Source organism: Euleptes europaea, chromosome 1 (genome assembly GCF_029931775.1).
Source record: "Euleptes europaea isolate rEulEur1 chromosome 1, rEulEur1.hap1, whole genome shotgun sequence".
Taxonomy (NCBI): Eukaryota; Metazoa; Chordata; class Lepidosauria; order Squamata; family Sphaerodactylidae; genus Euleptes; species Euleptes europaea.
The window spans coordinates 11,253,597-11,265,654 of NC_079312.1; the positions used below are offsets into that span (position 1 = coordinate 11,253,597).

At 45.2% G+C, this 12,058-nt stretch overlaps 1 protein-coding gene across 1 annotated transcript in view; it reads right to left on the bottom strand.

Moving 5' to 3' along the window:
* Nucleotides 1-760: 760 nt before the first annotated feature.
* The window catches only part of LOC130489962 (zinc finger protein 664-like), a 31,468-nt gene continuing 20,170 nt past the window's right edge, over nt 761-12,058 (bottom strand). Inside the window, exons 4-5 of the mRNA XM_056863785.1 lie at nt 4,673-4,802; nt 761-866 (exon numbers count right to left, since the gene is read on the bottom strand). Coding sequence (XP_056719763.1) covers nt 761-866; nt 4,673-4,802 — 236 coding nt within the window. The remainder of the gene's footprint in view (nt 867-4,672; nt 4,803-12,058) is intronic.

The window sequence follows — 12,058 nt, forward strand, 5'->3', positions numbered from 1 at the left end:
TGCATTTGAACTGTATGTTACCTGGGGCAGCAATTCTGCTGCACTTACCATATAAGGAGTTCCTTTCCACAGCAGGTCATTTGCTGACCATAGCCACATGTACTAAACAGTCAGTTTGTGTCTTTGTTATGTTTCTATGAAAGCTGCTTTTACCAACATTTTCTTCTCCTGAAGAACATGATTAATATAAATCTTTCCTTTACTTTCTAAGACTTAAAATTCAATCTAAAATCACATTATATTATTACATTACATCATTAGCTCACAGTCAGCACAAATATTATCAGAGGAGAAAGAAAGGTCAGTGCAAAAAGCACTTCTGCAAGTGGAGTCGTTGGCTGTTACTGCACTAGGTATTCCCAGTGATGTATCAAGAGTTTGGAAATGTTATAAAAACCATCGCTTTAAAAGGGTTTTTGGATGCCACAGCTAAAAAATGTTTGGAAGACGTCTTCACAGCTAAAGGGGCCAAACAAAGTGCAAACAGTATTTTTTATAACAGTTTCAAACTCTTAATACATCGGTGGGAATACGTAGTGCGGTAACAGCCATTGAAAGGGCAAAGAGTACAAAAAGCACTTCTTCATGACACTTAAGTCCTTGACAGAGTAATTCTGAAACATTAGTCCTTGACAAAGAATGTCTAGGGTTGTTTCACTTTTAAAAGGAAGTCAAGCCTCTAAACAAGACAGTGCTTTGGGACTTTAAATAGAAAAATTCTACAAGCTTTCTATATTTTTATACTTGCCGGTTACAGACGCTATCCAGTGTTGGACCTGCTAGCCAGTCCCTGGGACTCCTTTTTCGGGCTTTCTGTGGCAGAGTTCCAGTTCTGCATCTCAAAAGTCTGGAGCTCAGTGATGGCACTTGAAAAAGGGTTAAGACAGGGAGATTTTGGGTTGCAGGGCTGGGGAAGGTCCCCTGCCTGAGGCCCTCCTGAGGCACCCCCCTCGGGGTGGAATCGGCTGGGCTTGGTGGATTCTTGCAGTCAACATCTGTGCAGAGGGAAAACGAAAGTCGTCTATGAGCAGGTCTTGTTCTTGTGATATAAGGCTTCCCCTCAGTGACAAGATGCTCAGGGTAGGAAGTATACAGGGTTCGGGGTGCTGCTGTGAGGTAAGTTTTGTATTGAGCCTGAAGAGGACAGAGATCACTGAAGCAGGGGGTTTCAGCAAACAGCAAATATTTATTTATTGGTATACATGTGAAGCTGTCTCTCACAGTGACAATCAATGCAACCTTCTCTTCCACGTTCCCAAGAACTTCAGGTTATTTTTATTCTGTTTGGGTCTTTTTGCAGGGAACTACATTTCCCAGAAGGCCTTGCGAGCACCAGAGAAGTCATCCATGCCTTTCCTAGGTATCCATGGAATAGTTTTTCCACAAGGCCAAGAAGGAAGTGTATGGAATAAGCAGTTCTGCGGGGCCTCTTTTCTTTCTCATTTCCTCCGGCTGGAGGGAGAATTTGGCTCTTGCACCTCTGCAGGAAAGGTGAGTTGAAGATTTCATCAACATCATGGGGAGAGGAGAGGGAGTCTGTGTGAACAGGAGTGAAAGAGTCAATTCTCCCAATGGAGGGATGTGAGCAATGGGGTCCCTCAGGGATCTGTGTTGGGACCGGTGCTTTTCAACCTGTTCATCAGTGACCTGGAGTTGGGGTTGAACAGCGAAGCAGCCAAGTTTGCAAATGACACCAAATTATTTAGGGTGTTTAAAACAAAATCAGACTGTAAAGAGCTCCAAAAGGATCTCTACAAACTGGAAGAATGGGCATTAAAATGGCAAATGAGATTCAATGTGAGCAAGTGTAAAGTGATACATATTGGGGCAAAAAATCCCAACTTCACATATACACTGATGGGATCTGTGCTGGCAGCGACAGACCAAGAAAGGGATCTTGGGGTGGTAGTGGATAGCTCAATGTGAAGATGCCAACCCAGTGTGTAGCTGCTGTAAAAAAAGCAAATTCCATGCTGGCCATAATTAGACGAGGAATTGAGACTAAAACTGCAGATATCATACTGCCCTTGTACACATAGGCTGCCAACTTGGAAGGCTTTAAGAGGGAAGTGGACATGTTCATGGAGGAAAGGGGTATTAATGGGTACTAGTTAAAATGGATACTAGTCATGATGCATACCTATTCTCTCCAGGATCAGAGGAGCATGCCTATTGTCTTAAGTGCTGAGGAACACAGGCAGGATGCTGCTGCTGCAGTGGTCTTGCTTGTGGGCTTCCGAGAGGCACCTGGTTGGCCACTGTGTGAACAGACTGCTAGACTTGATGGGCCTTGGTCTGATCCAGCAGGGCTTTTCTTATGTTCTTAAGGAGGAGGCACTGAGAGCGGCTTCCTGGGCAAGATCTGTGTTTGGGGAGGGTGATTCTGTTTTCACTCGCTTGAATGTGTTCCATCCAACCAGCATGGGTTTATTTTATTGTTTATAGCTAGATGGACTCCAGGTCTGATCCAGCTGGGTTCATTGTCTGTTCCTCCTAGCCCCTGTATGTCATTATGCTCGCAATTTTGCTTTTTGCACGTTCCACAGGCTAATCCCCAAACAGACATTTGGCCATAGTTTACTCCTCTTGTGGAAGTATTTTAAATACCTTTCGTTGCTTCCTGTGGAATGTGATTCCTATGAGCATCTTCCTGAAGAAGATCTCTGAATTGGCAACTGGTCCAAAGGTTTGTTTTGTAACAGAGGGGATCTAATTCACCTTCTCTGTCTGTGCTGCCCTCCACCTTCCTGGCTTCCTGATGGGAAGGTGATGCCATCTATGGAATAGGCTTATTAGTCTCAGTTAGCCGTTAATGTATCCCCCTCGACCAAAGACAGAATTGGCTACTTGGAAGGTTCGCTCCTGGGGAAGTATCTGCGACAAGAAGGGAAACATAACATTCTTCAGATCTTCTGGGAAAGGTTTACAGAATGGAGACAACATACTGAGATCTAATATTGTTGTAAAAAGGGCAGTGCAGTGAGACATGTTCTATAGTCTCCACTTTCCCTGTTCCACATGGACAAAGTCGTTGGGAAAGAGGAATGAGGTGGAATCTGCCATCCAGGAGGGCTGAAGGTAGAACACTGAAATGTGCAAGGGTGTTATGAGTTACTAGTAAAATCATTATTATTAGTAGCCATTGCCTGGATGTTTTCCAGTATGTTTGTTTTTATCTAGCCATTTATTCTGATGTTTGTATTACCTTGGGGAGAGAGGCCATATTTCTGAAGTTCCTTCTCGATTGCGCTTTTCCAGGTTGAGGGATGGTTATCGGGGCAAGAGTTAGAGGCACTAGGCCGGTAGGGTAAAATATGAGTTTTAGCCAGTAATTGAATGCACGGATCCACATATGGGTCTCCAAGGGAATCAAGCCGGTTTCTAATGAGAAGAGGGCATTTGGGGTGCATCGCAGAACTCCAGGTATCTTTCGCAGGAACTTGGATTGAATCATATCCAGTGAGCACCCGTCTTTATAGATGCAAAGCTGGGACCCATATCAAAAGCTGAGATATGACCTTTCCTTGGAAGATTTTAAGTGCTGCAGGGATGGAGAAGGAGATAATAAAGTAGAATTTTAATATTGCAGAAGATGATTTATAATCAGAATCTGCTACCAAGATATTTAAACATTTTGTTTTGTTCAGTGTTATGGTCTTCAAATTGCCATCTGTGACTTCGATGTTTTTAGTGAAGAAAAGGACGTTCATTTTTTGGTAGTTTATCGTATGATTTTCTTCTTTGCAGTATGAGGCGAAGGCAGGAAGGGCTCTTATAAGGGCCACTTGTGAGTGAGACAAGATAACTGTGTCATTCCCATACAATTAGGCAGGAATCATTTTGTGGGCAAGCTCTGGTGGATGGAAGCTTGGGTTCGTTAGCTGTTGCGCCAAGGTGTTAATATAGAAGTTGAAAAGTAAGGGGGCTAAAATACAGCCCTGCTTGATAAAGGAGTCAAGTGGGATCCTGTTAGAGAGATGATCTTGAGAGGTATATCTTGCTTTTAGATAATTGGCAGGATCTAATTTTTCTCCTTTTTTGTATATTGGGACAATAATTCCAAGTCCCCAGTCCCCAGTCCGGTCAGATGAGGGCTGACGGGTAAATATGGCCTGCAAGCATTTGGGCCCACCAATCTATATTGGTCATCTCTGGGGTTATCATTTCACTTCCAAGGGCCTTACCAGGTCTTAGTTGGTTTATTAGTTTCTAACTTCTTTAGCTGTTACTGAAGTCTGTTGTGGAAAGCTTTGTAACTGGGTCTTCAGGAAAGAATGGCAATCTGTTGTGGATGAAAAAAGTGTGCAGAAAGGAGATTCCCAAAGGCGAGGGGAGATGTAGCAGCCTACATTTGGGGGCTGTGTGTGGAGGTCAGCTTTAATTAGGGTGCCAGAAAGTTGTTGAGTGCTTTTGGAAGCTTGGATCAGTTGAGACCAAGAGTCTCTTTGTGCTCTTTGTTTTTTTCTCGACTAAAAGATTTTTGTAGCACTGTTTTAGGATTTTGAGCTCTGGAGGAATTTTGGTTATGTTACTTAGTCTGTGTTGTTGGGGTTTTAATTCTATGACTAGGAGATTTTTGTAGTGCTGTTTTAGGATTTCAGTTGTGTTACTTTGTCACAAGATTGCTTTTTTGCAGAGTAGCAGTCTGCATCAAATCAACTCTTTGACTTACTTTTCCTGAACAGTTGGATGTTGCTGTCCTGTGATCGCTTTAGAAGGATCTGTGTCCATCCGGAGATAGAACGCTGGTGTAACGTAATCACTCAGGTTGTTGGGTTGCCCGAAGTCACGGCGTTTCGAAGCTGTAATGCCATATCAGAAGTAAAATATTTCTTACATGGTTGCTGCAGTTTCTCAGACCAGAGTGGTCATCGGTAGGTCGGAAAAGATTCTTGATCTACATTGGGTGCATTGGTTGGGACTAGGATTGTGCAATATATATATGTGTGTGTGTGTGTGTGTGTGTGTGTGTGTGTGTGTGTGTGTGTGTGGATGGATGGATAGATGGATAGATGTTCATACATATATATGTTTCGAGTTTGGGTTTATTGGGTGCGATTTTGTCAGTAAACCCAGAATAAGCTGAATACCCATACCAGTAAATTTGTATTTCGGCTTTATTTCCAGATTTACCGAAAAATTCGGGTCCATTATACTTTATGTTTTTTTTCCCGAAGCTCCTGTGGGGGCATTTTTGGAAGCAGAGGTCCCAGATTTTCAGGGTAGCTTCAAGGGTAGCTTCCTTGCATGAACCACAAAGTTTGCTGAATATTGGGTCAGAGAGGCCAATTTTATGGGGTCCAGAAGGGGTCACCCCCCCTCTTCCATGCATAGTAAAATTTACAATGTTTTTCTATGGGGAATGGGGGTTACCCCTTTGGGACTCCATGAAATCGGACCCCCTGCCCCAGACTTTACCAAACTTTGGGGTTCATGCAACGAGAGTCCCTTGCAGCTCCCTCAAAAAATGCCCCCCGGGAGAATTTTAAAATTACTTATTTTTCACAGTCTGTAATGGCTGCCTGCTTGAAAATTCAGTTTCCCATGAATCTTTGCAATGATCCTGCACAATTGTGCATGCCCGTTACAAGGATTCATGAGTTTCAAGCAGGCAGCTGAGTTCCAAGGTTACTAGTAAGAACATAAGAAAGGCCATGCTGGATCAGATCAAGGTCCATCAAGTCCAGCAGTCTGTTCATACAGTGGTCAACCAAGTGCTACCATCTTTCTTGGAACTCTCCTTCTCGCTTCACAATTCCCACAAATATCCTGAGTCTCATGCCAATTTTGAGGCTCCTAGCTTTCATTTTACTATTATTGATAAGAATATTCCCCCCAAAACACACATTAGTAATTTTTCTTCAAGATGTTTATCTTTGCCATACATCGTTGCTTTTATGTGAAATCCAAAATCAGTTTAGATGATGCAGCAGGTTGCTTGCAGTTGACGGGTGTGTTGTTCAAGCTGCATCCATTCCACAAGTGTCTGGAAAGGTCTCTGAGGCTGCCAGTTCGTGCTGGGTGTTTTGTGTCCTGCATCTATAAGCCACCAAGCCACAAGGATCACGCGGCCTGGGGTGAATAGGCCTTGGGTTCATTAGGAAAAAATCGAAGACACGATGGCCTTAATTAGGCCAGTTTATACTTAGAGAGCTGGAGGCAAGCTTTAGAGTAACAGCACATAATGCCTCTGCAGACAAAAATGTTGAAAGCAAAAGTCTTCTCTGGAAACATACTTTCTGGGTACTCCTGGGGTTCAATGTGCAAAATGGCATAGTGGACAATGGTAGATCAACAATAGGGGAACCTTTTTAAACATTTGATGGGACTCGACCAAGAGAAGAACAGTTCTCTGCAATTTTCTGAATGTGTATTTCTTGGAGACATTCAGTATATTATACATGTCAGAGACTCAAAAAAGAATGCAATTTTCCTTGCTGTTGGCTTAATGTATTGCATTATTTTAATCAGCTGACTGTCTGATGGGATCCTCCTTTCTTTCTTGAATGCTCGGGGACAGGAATCGATGATCAACTAGGCCATATTTTTTTCTTTCAGAGATCCCCAGTATCCTTTGAGGAGGTAGCCGTGTTCTTCACGGAGGAGGAATGGGTTCTGCTGGATCCAGGCCAACGAAAACTTTTCTGGGAAGTGTTGAGGGAAAATTACAAGACGGTGGCCTCTCTGGGTAAGGATGTTTTCCCTTTTATTATAAATTGGGAAGAGAAGGGAGGAGGTGGCATCTTCCTTTGACCCTCTTGAATTTCAGAACACACTTTAATTCACCACAGACGAAATAATGGAATTCCCACAAATACGGATATTACAACGCCTGAAAATGAAACCATTACTTATTTCTATACTGTTTAGAAAAATGTGTTGATGAATAAGGCTCTGATTGTGAGAGAGGGAGACTATCTAGTTGGGTTAGAATGAAAAAATTAGAAAGGGCCATACAGGCTCAATGCAGAATCAGCCTAAAGCATCTGTGACAAGTACTAGTCTGGCCGCTGCTTGAAGACTGCCAGCAAGGGGGAGCCTGCCTCCGCAGCCGATTCCACTGCTGGACTACTCTGATTGTATAAAGATTTTTTCCCTACTATCTAGCTGGTACCTTTTCATCCGTAATATGTAACTATTATTGCAAGTCTTATCCTCTGTTGCCAACATTAACAGCTCCCTATCCTCTTCTAAGCGGCAGCCTTTCAAACTGAGAGCAAGCGTCTCTCCCCTCAGTCTCCTCTTTTCCTGACTGAAGATTCCCTAGTCCCTCAACCTTTCCTTGCAGGGCTTGGTCTCCAGGCCTTTGATCATCGTCATTGCTTTCTTCTGCACCCATTCCATTTTGTCCACATCCCTATTTAATTGAGGCCTCCAGAACTGCACGCAGTACTCCAGATACAGCCTGACCAATGGGGTATTCAGCAGGACTATCACATCTTGAGATTTAGATGTTGTCTTCTGTTGATAGACCCAAGAATGCATTAGCCTTTTTTGCCGCTGCATCACACTGACTGCTCATATTTAGTTTACAGGCCACCCCGCCTCAAGATCTTGTTCACAGACACTGATACCCAGAAGTGTGCTGCCCATCCAGTATGCGTGTTTCTCATTTTTGTTACCCAGATGTAGAACTCTGCCTTTATCTTTGTTGAATTGCATCTTGTTCACATCTGCCCTTTCTTCCCGTGTGTTCAAATCTCACTGAATTCTATCTCTGTTTGCTACTCTTCCCAATTTGGTGTCCTGTGCAAATTTCTAAAAATATTGGAAAGTGCCAGGCCCAAAACCGGATCCCTGTGGCACCCACCTGGACACCTCCCTCCAATCAGATAAAACGCCATTGACAACTACTCTTTGAGTGCAGTTCTCCAACCGGTTCCCTATCCCCCTAACTATCCTAAGTCCAGTCCGCAGTCCTCCAGCTACCCATTAGAAATTCATGGAGAGCCCTGTCAAAAGCTTTACCGAAATCAGGTAAACAATGTCGACAGCGTTCCCATGATCCATTAAGCTCGTCACTCGATCAAAAAGGTGTCGAGGTTGGTCTGGCCGGACCGGTTCGGTACAAATCTGTGCTGACTCCCCCAGATCACCAAGTTCTCTATCAGATAACTGACAGATGCCCGTAGCTCCCGTTTTCTACTTCAGCCTTTCCATTTTGAGGCAGAGTGCTTCTACCACAGTCCGTTGTTTGAGTGACAGAAGCTGATGGGAGGTGAGGAGGAATGGCATTGTTGATTTTACAAGGCCAGAGAGTGAATTTCCCACTGGGAGACTGTAGGAAAAATTAGATTTATGTCAAATCACTCCACCCACTAAAGCTAACCGCCTTGAAAAATTCTTCAAACTCCTTTGTTTTGTAAAGGAGGGAATATTTTCTGCCTGTGCAGCTTTTCTTCTTTATGGGGGCACAAAGCTGCCTTCGTTGTTCTCCTTCCTCCATTTGATCCTCACAACAGTCCTGCCAGGTAGGTCTGGCTAAGAGGGTGTGACTGGCACCAGGTCCCCGTGTCTCTTAGATCCAAGTTGGATACTCCAACCCCCACACTAGGGCTGTCAAAAAAAAAAAATTCGGTACAGTTCAGATTCGGCCGAATTTGGCCCTTGTGGGTTCGGTACGTGCCGAAGTCCGAACTCCCCCACTTCGGATCCGTTCAATTCGGCGGGAATTCAAAGTTCGGAAAAAAAATTCGGCCGAATAAAGCCATTAAAAACACAATCGCGCCTTTCCGCGGCTCTGGGGGGGGCATTTTTGGGCTTAGAGGTCCCAAACTTTCAGCAGAGCTTCAAATTACGTATATTGAAAGACTCCCCAAGTTTTGTAAAGATTGGGTCAGGGGGGGCTGAGATATGGGCCCTGAAAGGGGTCCCCCCCACCCTTAATGTATATCTCTCAGCAGAGCTTGCCGCCCAGGCACAAAGCTCCCAGCCCCGACAAACAGCTGATGAGAGCAAGGGCGGGGCAGGTGCTAAGAACTTTGCAAAGCAACACAACTGAAAAGCAACCCCTTTGCAAACATGCAAAGGGCGGGGCAGGTGTGAAGAATTTTGCAAAACAATACAACTGCAAAGCAACACAAGCACGCAATGCAACACCTTTGCAACAGTGCAAAGCAACACCTGACACCTGGGAGTTTGCATACCATGGAAAGGGACAGAGGCAGCTAGCTATGCATAATGAGCAGGAGGGGGTGGAATTTCTCCTTTTGCATTGGACTTGGGACCAGGAAGATGCATTCTTTAAGTCACCATTTGAAAACCAGTTTTGAGCAAGCATCAAAATAACCTAACTGATCTTATGAATGAGGAAAAACCTGAAGAATAAAAATGAAGCCCCCCCTCAAACCAGGGAGAGAGAGACTGGAGGGGGAACACACACCCCAGGCAGAACCGGCAAAAGCCCCCTTTGGCTTCCCCCCCCACCCACAGAAACTGCTCCCTCCCCACACACACACACAGACTCTGCTTTCCCCCCACACACACACACAGAAAAGAAAAATTATAGATTAAAGCCCCCAAAGGGGTCTTACTGTGGCTGTCTTCTGTTCCAGCAGGAGGGGCTGGGAGGCTGGGTAATCCAATATGATTCCATTTGTATCCAATATAAGATCCATATGTATGCATCTCTCGAGGGTGATCCATTCATCCCAATAGGGAAAAGGGGAAAGCCCATATCTCGGGGGGCCCTGACCCAATGTTTACAAAACTTGGGTGGTCTCTTAAAAAGCCTTTTCTGAAGCTCCGCTGAAAGTTTGGGGTCGGCACACCCAAAAATGCGCCCCCTGCAGCCACGGAAAGAGAAAAGGGGGGGAGCCAATATTTCAGCCCCCACTGAACCCATCTTTACAAAACTTGGGTGGTCTCTTAAGAGGGATTCTCTGAAGCTATGATAAAAGTTTGGAGGCTGCACCCCCAAAAAAGCGCCCCCTGCAGCCACGAAAATGGAAAAGGGGGGAGAGGAAAAAGGGGTGGAGCCCATATCTCGGGACCCCCTGACCCAATGTTTACAAAACTTGGGGGGTATCTTAAGAAGCCTTGTCTGATGCTCCGCTGAAAGTTTGGGGTCGGCACACCCACAAATGCGCCCTCTGCAGCCATGGAAAGAAAAAGGGGGGAGCCCATATCTCGGGACCCCCTGACCCAATGTTTACAAAACTTGGGTGGTCTCTTAAGAAGGCTTGTCTGAATATCCCCTGAAAGTTTGGGGTCTGTACCCCAAAAAATGCACCCCCTGCAGCCACGGAAAGGAGCGAATGTGCACAAGCACCCCCTCACACACACATGAGGATTTCCCTCTCTCTATCTCTTTCCCCGGCCGGCCGCACATCAGCTGATTCCTCCAGTACTCAATCCTGACTGATTGGCCAGAAGAAGACCCAGCTTGGCCACCAATTGGCCGGGGGAGGAGAGTGCTGCTTACTGAAGGTTATGCTGCTTACTGACGGCCCCGAATTGGCCGAATTTATTCGCAAACTCCTGAACTCGCTGAATTCGGCCCCCCCGGTTGCCCGCCAGTTTTGAGTTCGGTTCCTCCCGAACTAAAAACCGCCGAATCAAGGGAAATTCGGCTGATTTTCAGTTCGGGCCGAACCGAATTGACAGCCCTACCCCACACTGTGCTGGATCTGATAGGTCAGGGAAGTTGCTGAGTCCCGTTTGTTTTGTAAAGGGGATATATTTTCCACCCTTCCTGTCTGTGCTGTGGCAGTTTCCTGTCTTCTCATGAGCAAACGTTTGTTCCCATTGCAGAGGGATGTCGAAGAGCAAATCTGTGCCCTGGATGGTCTGATCCCCTTCATTTTTGGCACTGCAAGTCTTGCTTGTTAACCTGAAGCCTGGGGTCAATATTGAGACACGTAGCTTTATTGTTATTGTTATTCCTTCCACCGTCAACCATAGGTTTGAATGCAAAAGGCACAAGGCATGGGGGGGATTATGGGGGTTTTTTGGTCCAGGGTTTTCCAATTCCTGGAAAAGTTGGCAAAGCTTCTGGTAGCGACTCATTTTCCACTGTATCCCTTCTCCCACATTATTACCTCTTTTCTTCCTCATGGAAATTTCAATTTCCTCACCATTATTCATCTCACCTTCCCACCCACCAAAATGACTTTTCTCCCATCTTCAGCTTTGCCTCCTTGCCTCCCCCTGGCAGCCTCTACCTGGGAGAAATCTGACCCACTTATGATGTGCCAGCCCAGCCGCTAGGGTGGACCCGTAGAAGTGGTGCTGGCTGGTCTGGGCTCCATTTGAGAGTGGGGCAATTGTAAGGACTTGTGGGGAGTGGCTTATTTCCCCCTTTATCTCCCTCCCTGCACTGCCTGTCTCATGCTGGCAGCCTTCACATGCTCCGTTTTCCATGTTTCTTCTGTAACGCCTTCCCACCCACCAACTTGCACCCCATGTTCATCTGTATTGAGGATATATTTGCTTTACACAACATTGTTCTTCTCAATAGAGGTTCAGAGCAGCTAACGTAATTCTCTGCTCCTGCATTTTATCCTCACCACAGCCCTGTGGAGTAGGTTAGGCTGTGTGTGTGCCATTGGTCCAAAGTCTCCCAGTGAGCTTCTAGAGAAGAAGGGGGATTAAATCTGAGTCTCCCAGATGCTAGTCTGAAACTGGCTTTGGCAGTGTCACATTGCCTGGCTGCAGTTGGTACTGGGCCTCAAAGGCCAAAGCAGCCTTCAAAAGGGCACTGTTGCCTGACCCTGCCTCAAACATACAGAAACCAAGGCTTGAAGGCTGACAATACTGTGTTGTGGCCCAGCAATGGCCAATGAAGGCATTTGTTTCTTATGTTACAGGCACAGCTTCTATTATTGTGGGGTGTTATAACTGCCCAATGTACTTTTGCCCCAGAGTTTCTGAAAGCCTGGGTCAAATTACAGGTTTTTAGAAAGCTCTGTATTATCTGTCCAAGTCGCCAATCTCTAGATTTGTGTCCATAGTTTATTATTTATTAATTTTATTTTAACAATAATTATTTCAATAACATTCAAGATTGAAAAAAATTTCTTTCCCTATTCTGTTTCTGTGTTCACTGAATAAATACCAA